This window comes from Pan troglodytes, chromosome 9, assembly GCF_028858775.2.
Source record: "Pan troglodytes isolate AG18354 chromosome 9, NHGRI_mPanTro3-v2.0_pri, whole genome shotgun sequence".
Lineage (NCBI taxonomy): Eukaryota > Metazoa > Chordata > Mammalia > Primates > Hominidae > Pan > Pan troglodytes.
The window spans coordinates 52,501,004-52,512,371 of record NC_072407.2 but is presented as its reverse complement, the minus strand read 5'-3'; the positions used below and the strand labels follow the sequence as shown (position 1 = coordinate 52,512,371).

Below are 11,368 nucleotides of genomic sequence, written 5' to 3'. Positions count from 1 at the left end.
TGTCCTTTCAGTTTATTGTCTCTTGTCCCTGGAAGTGGTTATGTAAACAGTTAATACGTGCTCTTGGGTCTCCTTTGAACACTCCTAGCCCCCTACCTTTTGAGTAGCTCTCTATCACATCATTTGTTTCATGTTTTACACCTTTCCACTCTGTTATATTTTATCTTTTTATGTATATGCTTACTTGTTTATTGTCTCTCTCCCCCTATAACATAAAATGTTTCTTGGGATGGGCATAATGGCTCACACCCGTAATCCCAGTCCCTCCTGCAGGAACACTGAATTTCAACAACTAATTGCACACACACAAAAGCACAAGCATAACAACAGAAAACCAGGTGAGCAATCCAAGTACCTGGTTTTAACTTCACATCACTGAATGAAACACACTTAAGAGGTTAGGAAAGACAGTCTTAAATCGCCAATAACACCCCTCCTCGATTCCACAGCAGTGGCTGCATGGTGCAAAGAGATAATCTGTGCACTTGAGGAAAAAAGAGTATAGATACGGGGTTTGGCATTGAACTCAGTGCTACCTTGTCACAGCAGAGAGCAAAGCCATGCTGAACTCAACTGGCACCCACCCATGGAGACTGCATTTGGACCAGCTCTAGACAGAGGGGAATCACTCATCCCAGAAGTCAAAACTAGAATTTCTTGGCAAGTCTCACCACTGTGGGCTAAAGTGCTCTGGGGTCTTAGGTAAACTTCAAAAGCAGCCTAGGACACAAGGCCTGCAATTCCTAGGCAAGTCCTAGTGCTGGGTTGGACTTAGAGCCAGTGCAATAGGGGAGCACATGACCTACGGAGACACCAGCCAGGGCTGCCAAGGGAGTGCTTCTGCCACCCCTCCCCTGACCCCAGGCAGTGCAGCTTGCAGCAACAAAAGTGACTCCTTCCTTCCGCTTGAGAATAGGAGAGTGAATTGTGAAGAGTAAAGAGGGCTTTGTCTTGCATCCTGGATGCAACTAACTGACCACAGTAGGATAGGGGACTGGGAAGAGTTATGAGGCCCACATCCTAGGCCCTGGCTCCCTTCTATGTGAAGTAGCAAGCTTCTGTACATAGAGAAAATCACACACATATATTTAAATATATTTACATTTAAAGATTATTACCTGAAACATCTTAAGAAATGGATAATAGTGACTTCCTCTGATGAAGGGAACTAGGAGACTGCACTCAGACATGGACAAGAGATTTATTTCTCATTTTATATTATTTTGTACAGTTTCCATTTTTACTATTTATGATTATCCATTTGGCTTTCAATTCTTCTTTTAAAAGGTAGAAATATTACATTAAAAATCTGTATACAGTACAAGTTCAATTGGATGAAAAGGACTGCATTGATATAAAATATACCATTAACTATTTTAAATAGTATAAGAAGAACAATGAACTTAAAGGACAAGAATCTAACTAAAAATGAAATTAAGTCTCAGAAAGAAAGGCAAAAACATACAGGCATAACTTGATTAAAAATCAATGTAACTCTAAAATTTCTTAACTAATTCACTACATATTATTGACTCCTTGCTTTATGCATTACATCTTTACAGATAAAATGGAAAACAAGACATTATAGATCTTACATTCTAGCAGAGAGATCAACTGTTATTAATAACACAATCATATTGTTCGTTCTTTAATAATAATTGTAAATGCTTTGAAGAAAGGGAAGATGGCATCAGATTTAAAAAAACTCCTGGGTCCCAAGGAGAAAGGCTGTAAAGTCAAATGACTCTCTTCCTGGTGGGTAACTCACTTATGTACTACTTGATATGAGGTCTCTTCTCCAGAGCTTCTTCATAGCACTTGTCATCTCAGAATTTCTCAGAATGTAGATTAAGGGGTTCAGCATTGGGGTTAAGACTGTATAAAACACACTCACTGATTTGTCAATGGGGAAGGTCCTAGCAGGTCTAGCATACATAAAAATACAAGGAACAAAGAAGAAGACAACCACAGTCATGTGGGAACTGCAGGTTGAGAGGGCTTTTTGCCTCCCTTTCTGACTAAGGTTCTTTAGAGAGTGCAAGATGACACCATAAGAGATGAGTAAGAGCAGAAACACAATAGTGCAAGCCAGTCCTCCATTGGCCACCACTAAGAGGCCAATAGCATGAGTGTCAGTGCAGACCAGTTTCAATAAGGGATACATGTCACAGAAAAAATGATCAATGACATTGGGGCCACAGAATGGGAGCCCATAAATAATGCTAAGTTGAAATACTGAGTGCAGAAATCCTCCAACCCAGGACACTACCAGCAGCACAACACACACCCATTGTCTCATGATAACCAAATAATGCAAGGGCTTACAGATGGCCACATAGCGGTCATAGGCCATCACCAACAGGAGAAAGACCTCTGACCCACCAAAAAGGTGCTCGATAAAGAGCTGGGCCATGCAAGATTGGAAGGATATGGAATTATTCCCAAAGAACAAGCCTGAAATCAATCTGGGGAAAATGGATGAAGAATAAATGATATCTATAAATGATAAGCCAGCAAGAAAGAAGTACATTGGTGAGCCCAGGGTCTCACTGACAGTTACGGTCACTATAATGAGCAGGTTGCCCACCATGGTCAAAATGTAGAAGAGCAAGAACATAACAAAAAGTACTTTCTGCTCCTTTGGATTCTGTGTGAAGCCCAAGAGGACAAAGTCAGTCACATTTTTCCTTGGCTCCATGTATTCTTTACAGCTGCTTACTTCAGATCATATAAGCAGTTTACCTATAAAACAAGGGGGGAAATCTTTAAATGCATTATGATTTTAATATTGTATTTACTCATTCAATTAAAAATGTGTAAGCAGCATCTATGTCAAATCTGTCATAGACTTTGGAATTGCCAAGTTGAAAAAGACACAATTTTGTACTCTCAGTGATTTGGTAAATAAAATACCAAAGGGAATAAATTAAATACCAATTAAATAGGTGTCATAATAAATATATTGATATTATTGTAAGGGTTCACAGTGCTAAAACATTAAATCAAACTAGGATCAGGAAAGACTTTTCGGAGAAAGCAATGTCTTAGCTGAGATATAAAGGAAAGGTGATAATTAACTACAAGAGAGGATGGGAAGGGAATTCCACATAAAGATGCATCCTGTATAAATTCACAGATGTATAATACTCGAGAAACCACTTAAGGTAACTTACATTTTCAAACTGGGAAGAGCTAATTATGAATGGATCTTTGTATGTGACTACCAACTGACATGTTCAATTGATACCAATTTTTAATTTTCCAGATTAACCCATTTCTTCCTTATTTTCATTTCATTAAATGTTACTACCTACCACGTTATTGTTTAAACTAAAAATTTTACAATCTATTTCACTTCTCTATTTCTTTAATATTATTTATCAGTATATTTTTTTCAAACCCTGTTAACTCTTCCTTCAAAATATCCCAATTGGATCCTTCTCACTACCATCTTGTTACCCCCTGGCCTACTCTAATAGCCCCCTGCAAAGTCTCTCCACACATCTTCTGGCCTCTAATAATGTTCCTTCATGAAGTAGCCCAAATTATCTTTTGAAAATCTTATTAATATCATACCACTCCTCTACTCAAAAACCCCATGGTGGATTTCTATTCTGCACTCAATAAAATGCAATCTTTCTACCTTGGCCTACAAGACCCTAGATGACCTGGATCCAGGCTACCTCCCCAAATCCATCCCTTACAATTGTCCACATTTATCCTGCTCCAGACAGTTTTGATATTCACCAAATATACAATGTGCTTTTCCATATCCTTAATTTAATCTATTTTTTTTAGACACTTATTTCAGAGATTAGAAGCCACTTACTTCTAAAATAATGGTCAATATTGTGGAAATGTGTATTGTAAGTATAATCTTTTATTCATTCATTCAATTGAAAAATGTTTATATGACACCTACATTGTGTTATGCCTCTCAAATAAAGTAGACTCCCAGCCATCACAGAATGTTCACAAACTCATTCAGGGTTAGGGTTTAGGCCAGAAGTGATTATCAGAGGAGAAATATTAGTGCTAACCAAGGAATCATCTTTTCACCATTAGTCACCTACTTTTCCAAACAGAATTATACCTCCTGAGGTGAAAAGATACATAATAACTCTATTTTAATCTATTAATGGTAAATAGTATATAAATGCTGGCCAACAAGTTTCTAAATTTTCTTCTCAATGATACTGAACTTTCCCTGAGGAAGTCTCCATTGAGCTAGTTGACTTATCTCTAATCAACAGCCTTATTTTAGATGTTGTGAAAACCAAAAGCCTTATTTACTGGGCTTTTACATAAACCATATGTTTAATATGCATGTAGAAAATGCTTCATTTTTCTCAAAGTGTCTATAACACTCTGGTTTTAGAAAATAATTTAGGTAGAAAGTGATAGATGATGATGAAGAAGATAGATAATAGATAATAAATAGACAACTATTTTATGAGAAATATCTAAACCAGTAAATAAATTTTTCTAACACTTGCTGTAAGATATCAAATGCTAATCAGTACTCTGTGTCATATTTTATAAATGAAATCATCATATAAGTTTATTGAGTTTTTTTGGGTACCTAATGAGTTAATAAAAAAATATGGGAGCATATGCAGTACCATGCTAGTATCAATATGGATAAAGTATCTGGAAGTCTTTGCTGAGCATCTTTTGGTGCTGCTGAGATTATTCCACTGATGGGGATGGTCCATGGCTGTTATGTGACCATCTGCACTACATGACCATCATGAATCAATATAGGTGTAGCCATCTCACTGGAATGGCATGTACTGGAAGCTTTATCCAGGCACAGTTTAGATCCTCTCCCCAGTCTGACTTCCTTTCTATGAACCCAATGTCATAGCTCATTCATGTGTCACTTAAACACTTTGTTGAAACTCCTCTGCATGGGTACTACTAATACACTTGGTTTCTTTGTTGCTGCCAATGGTGGGTTCAACACCCTATTAAACATCATTTTCTTGATGGTTTCTTAAGTGGCCATCCTATGTACTTTGAAAACTCACAGCTTGGAGGAAAGATGCTAAAGCTCTCTCTACCTGCATCTCTCACACCACCGTGGTCATCTTATCTTTGGGTTCTGTATATCTGTGTATCTGTGCCCAGTGACCCTTCCCCAATCAATAAAGCAGTGGCTGTGTTTTATACCATGATAAATCCTATGTTAAAACCTTTAGTCTAACCCTCAGAAATGCAGAGGTGAAAAGTGCTTTGAGAAAGCTCTGGGTCAAAAGATGAACTGAAGAGAGAAATAATCCAAACATAAGATGATTTTACCCTTTCAATGGTGAAGAGAAAATAATCTAATATCTAAGACTAAGGGTCAAGTAAATATCATATGTCAGAGATGATTCTGGCATATAAGCCATTTGAGCAAAGGTCCGTATAGAAAACTATTCATCATTACAAAAATACCCTTTAGAGTTATTTATTGTCAATTTGGTTGTTAATCTTCAGTGTACTGTCAGAATTGCACAATAAAGTGGTCAGACAAAAACCAATTTAGCAAGTGTGATTATAAATAATTTACATTGTGCTATGGCTACACAGCCTTGGAACTTCTAAATCCAACTGTGCTCTGGGTAGATTTCTCAGCGGAAGTGATACTTTAATGAGTTTAAAGAAGTGAGGAAAAGGATGGAAAAGGGAATTCCATGAAAAGATGTGTCATGTATAAACTCACTGAAGTATCACACTGAAGATGCACTTAATATATATATATTCATAGTGGGTAGAATGCATTTTGTGTGCAAGGCTATAGACCAAATTTCTTTGTATTATTTACTAGGGCTGCCACCTTATAACAATGACGCTTTTCCTCCACTTTCCAATAACATGTTCCTAATTTCCACTTTTGACCTTAACTACAAGGACCTTGACATTCAGATTTCTAGAAATATTCAGTTCATGATGAAATATGTATTCTCTAAGATAATAGATGTTTTCTCCTCAGCTCCCCTCTTTCCTTTCTGAGCCTTCACCAGAATCACTGTTCAATGTCCATATTCCTACCCACAGTAACTTGAAGGATATCCAAGCTCTTTCTATAATGCACCCTCAAACTCTGGAGGTATCTGCCCATTACCCAGTTGCAAAGCCACTTCCACATTTGAGGTATTCATTGCAGCAGTACCCCACTCCCAGAACTGAAAGCTGTATTATTTTGCTAGAACAGGTACAATAAAGTAGCACAAACTGAGTGCCTTAAACGACAGAAATTTATTGTCTCATAGTTCTAGATCTTAGAAATTCAAAATTAACATATTAACAGTGTTGGTTCCTATGGAAGACTATAAGGGAAGGAGATGTTCCAAGCCTCTGCCCTTGGCTTATAAATGACCAACTATAGGTTCCTACAGAATACTCTTTGTATACATGTCTGTATCCAAATTTTCCTATCTATTAAGGACATCAGTCATATTGGATTAGGGTCCACCTCAATCATCTTATTTTAACTTGCATACCTCTGCAAAGACTCACCTCAAATAAGGTTATGTTCTGAAGTACTAAGAGTTAGGGCCCCAAAATATGAATTTGTTGGGGGGACATAATGAAACAATAATTGTCATAACACGCAATGTATGGTCCATAACTGTCACAGTACCAGATATCTTACCGACCCACTGAAACTTTCTTCTTAGTGTCTTTACTTGAATATTGCTCGTTTTCCTAACTTGTAAATTCTGAAGCAGTCTAAAATTGTTTGTCTTTACTCCATTTCTCCCCTAATTTTCAAACTCATATCTGCAGCTATCTAATTGATGCCTCCAAACAGACTTCAATTTATGATTTATATAAGCAAACTTTTAATTTTTCATAATATATCTATTCCTACCTAGGATTTTTTTAATCAAATTAATAAAATGGTACTCCCTTTTGTGTTATTGTTCAGACCAAATTTTATCAGTGCCCTTCCTTCACCCTTTATTCTACTCACATTGTTTATTTCTATACTTAATAAGGCCTGTTCACTTTTCCTCTCTAATACATTACAAACTTGATCATTCTCACTACACCCCATTCGTTCCTGGTCTACTGCAATAGCCAGGTCTACCTACTTTCCTTTCGGCATTTGACAATCTGTGTTCCTGAAGCAGCCCAAATGATCTTTTTTTTGTTCTTATATTATTCAGATTCTATTACTCCTTTGATCTCAACCCCTACAAGATATTCCTATTATATGCTTAATAAAATCCAATATCCCTACCTTGGCCTGTATACTCAATAAAATCCAATATCTGCATCTTGGCCTACAAGATCTTAGATGACTGGGATCCAGGAAACCTATTCAGCTAATTTCCTGCAATTCTTTATGTTTACCTGCTCAAGGTTTTTACCAGTCCTCAAATATTCAAACTGCTTTTGCATCTTTTTAGTTCTATCTATTCTTTTGCAGATGCCAATCTTAGTAATCATAAGCAGTTTACCTCTAAATTAATGCTAAATATTGTAGAAAGGTGTATTATAAGTTCAGTCTTTCATTTATTCATTCAACCACCAAGTGTTAATTGAACACGTATATTGTGTCACACCAATCAAATAAGATAGACTCCCAGGCATCACCGAGCATCTACTACTCAATTCATCTCAGGATCTATACAAGGGGTCATTTTATCAGAGGACCAAAGTCTTGATGCTGTCTGAAAAATCACGTTTTCACCATGAGTCTCCTACTCCTCTAGGTGGAGTTATAACTTTTTAGGATATATCATGGTTGCTGACTTAACTTTTCTATTTTTTAAATATACTCATGACAAGTATCATATAAAACCTAACCAGCAACTTTGCACCAGCAAAAGTTTTTCAACATTTCAATTCTTATAAAATCAAATGATATAATTTCCTATGTAGTAAAAAATTCACACATCTGCAAAGCTTGATTTCACTAACACCTGTTAAAATCTTACCTTTGGGAAGCTTATCTATGATTTGAAAAACACTTTACCTCACTCACAAGGAGCTGGAAGTCTCTCTTCAATCCAATATGCACACAGAAGACAAAAAAACTGTATCATTCCTTGATGATATATTTGAAATCATATGGCCACGTCTATCCATTGTCTTCAGAGTTTCTAAGTATTTCAGAAAATTATGACTTGCACTGTAGAACTATTTTAAAGAAATTCCATGGTGCAAAAAGAAAAATTAAAACTTTTCATGTTAGGATAATTTATTAAAAATACAAACAAATCCTATGTCTACATAAGAAGATAGTAACTAGACTTTTTAAGAGGGAAATTTTTCTCTCATAACTTCTTTTCTAGTAATTTCAATAAAGAATAACTGCCGTTCCAACGTTTAGCCTATCTCACTCTCTTGTCTTCTTACGGCCAAGCATTCATGCTTGAAATTTGGAGAGGAAATTCTTGTCCCCTTTTTATGTCATGTGGTAAGCCTAATAAAACATCTTCTGAAATAATTAGCCCTTAAAAGGATAGTATCTTCTACCTGACAGAGGCAAATATTATTGAAGAGTTTGTACCTTATAAGCACACTAATCATGGAGTCCTGGAACTGGATTCTGTCCAAGACTGATTTTTGCTTAATTAAGTTCACAGGGATTTTCCACATATTTTTTAAGAACATTTGCATGTAGAGATATTGTCAGATCAATCACATAACTAGGGTCAGAAAGATGTAACAAGGGAGAAAAAAACAACCATTATAGTAGGATTGCCAACCAAGAATAAAATATCAGCCCAGCCACTTCTCGCTAAGAAGATGAATTTATCACATTTTCCCCACTTTGCGATAGCAGCTTTTTTCCTTTTATCTAATTCTCCATTTTTTCTGCCTACAAGTGTAGGCTTGGATATGTTTTTAAAATATTTTATTTAGTTGTAATAACTATTTATCTATGTATTTATTATTCTAAAAAATTGTTATGAGCATCCTTTTCATGCCAAGTTCTAGGCCATAAGCTTAAGATACAATAGTTAATGAAACAGAAAAAAAAAAGTATAAAAGTCCTGCCTACATTAACTTTATATCTTCTAAGAAAGTCAGGAGAACAATTTAATAAATTACAATCTATGATCAGTATTTAAAATACTGAGTATTGTGATGAAAAATAAGAGTGAGATATTACTGTAAAGAAGGTAATCAGAGGTTTTTTTAAATGGTGATACTTAGCTGAGGTCCAAAGGACGAAACATTGCTCCACGGGAAGTATTGTTACATGTGGAAAGCTCCAATATTTAAAGAGCTGAGCAAGTACAAGTCAACGGAACGTCTTAGTACCTGAAAGGAAATGCAAAAGAGAAAGGACAGAACAAACTGAGGTTGAAGAGATGGACAGAAGCCAAGCCCTGCAGGGCAGTATAGATCTTGGTAAGGAATTTGTATTTCATTGAAAGTTCTTTTTAAAGAAAAGTAAGGGGAACTTCTAATCTAGCATGTAAAGAGCTTAGAAGTCACCACTGTAATCTAATAACAAGAAAAAAAGCTGAACAAACTAAAATACCAACAATTCATCTTAAATCCAACAAAGAAGTGAGCTCACAACGCAAACCGCTGCCCTCAAAATTGCAGAGATAGACAGGCAGATAGAGAGAATCCCACCTTCCCTGAGCAGAAACCCACAAGCAGAAACCCCACAGGAGCCAGTGCCAAGGAGGGTAGATGTAGGTCGGAAAACCCTGAACTTAATTGATGAACCTCTTAATGTGGAGAAGCCTGAAAGAGATGCCTGAAAGATAAAAACTCTAGGGGAGCCAGTCAAGGTGGGGCAGGGCAGGGGGTCTCTCACACTTTTGTGAGTTTTGACTTCATTATCCCTACCTGACACTCACAGAAGATGTTAGAAAAAGTCCTGTCCGTACATTAAACAAAATTTTAAAAAAAATATATCCAAACCCACACTAATGGGAAAAAAATCAAGTATTAGATAAAAAGAAAATAATTGCTATGGCAAAGTAGGGAAATAAGTGATAAATTCATCTTCCTGGAGATGGGGAAAAACATTTTTAAATATCCACAGTATTCTGTTCTTCTTAACAAGGCCTGCCCTCAGAAGAACCTACTGTTAGCCACACCCTAACTTGCTGGGGTTTTATTACAGCCTAACCTATTTGAAGTAAATGAAATACCCAATCATAGCCTTCTCTAAGGGCCTCTTATAAGGGCACTAATCCCATTTATCAGGGCTCTACCCTGATGGCCTAGTCTCCTCTCAGAGGCTCCACCTCCTAATACCATTACATAGGGGGTTAGAATTTTAATACATGAATTTCAGGGTGACACAAACATTAAGTCCATAGCACCTTAAAAAACAGAAAGTACCAGGTCAGACAGGTTCACTGGTAAATTCTACCAAATATTTAAGGATTATATTATACCAGTTCTCTAAATCTCTTTTAGAAAATAGAAGAGGAAAGACTTCCTAACTCATTCAATGAAGCCCACCATACCCTATTCCCAAGAACAAAGACATTACAACAAAAGAAAACTTCAGACTAATATCTCTTTTTAACATATATGCAAAAATCCTCAACAAAAAATTAGCAGATTAAATTCAACAATATATAAAGATAATTGTACACCAGGATCAACTGAGATTTAGTCCAGGTATTTTTGAATGTTGATTCCACCCTGCATACCTGGACTAAATCTCAGTAGATCCTGGTGTACAATTTAGTCCAGGTATGCAGGGTGAGATCAACATTCAAAAATCAATTAACATAATCCATTGTGTGAAATGTCAAAGGGAAAAAATCAAATTACCATATTAATAGATGCAGAAAAAGCATTTGAAAAAAATCTAACACCTATTTATGATTCTTAAAAAAAAATCCATAAAGTAAGAATCTACAGCCAGCATCACACTTAATGGTGAGAAACTTGAAGCTTTCCTACTAAGACTAGGAAAAAGGCAAGAATGTCTCTTCTCATCACTTCTTGTCAACATTGTCCTGGAAGTCCTAGCTAATGTAATAAGACAAGAAAAAGAATAAAAAATATACTGATAGGAAGAAAAAAAATGTCTGTAGATGACATGATCATCTATGTAGAAATTTTTTTAAATCAACAAAAAAATACTGGAACTAATAATTAGAGCAGAGTGGCAGGATCAAGGTTAATGTACAAAAGTCAATCACTTTTCTATATACCAGCAATGAACAAGTATAATCTAAAATTCAAAACACAATATCGTTTACTTTAGCATTCCAAAAAAATGAAATACTCAGGTATAAATCTAACAAAATGTGTACAAGTGAGAAAAACTACAAAGCTCTAATTAACAAATCAAGGCAGGGCACAGTGGCTCAGGCCATTAATCCCAGCACTTTGGGAGGCTGAGGCAGGCAGATCACCTGAGGTCAGGAGTTCGAGACCTGACAAACAT

General features: G+C 36.1%; 1 protein-coding gene across 1 annotated transcript; it reads right to left on the bottom strand.

Annotated features, from left to right (window-relative positions):
- Nucleotides 1-1,768: 1,768 nt before the first annotated feature.
- OR4A47 (olfactory receptor family 4 subfamily A member 47) lies at nt 1,769-2,747 on the bottom strand. The gene has a single exon (XM_001152262.5). The coding sequence runs from the start codon at nt 2,696-2,698 to the stop codon at nt 1,769-1,771; it is 930 nt and encodes a 309-aa protein (XP_001152262.3). The 5' UTR covers nt 2,699-2,747.
- Nucleotides 2,748-11,368: the final 8,621 nt, after the last annotated feature.

Bases quoted from the DNA above. Each gene is read 5' to 3' on its own strand.
- OR4A47 (XM_001152262.5), bottom strand. From the start codon at position 2,698: ATGGAGCCAAGGAAAAATGTGACTGACTTTGTCCTCTTGGGCTTCACA.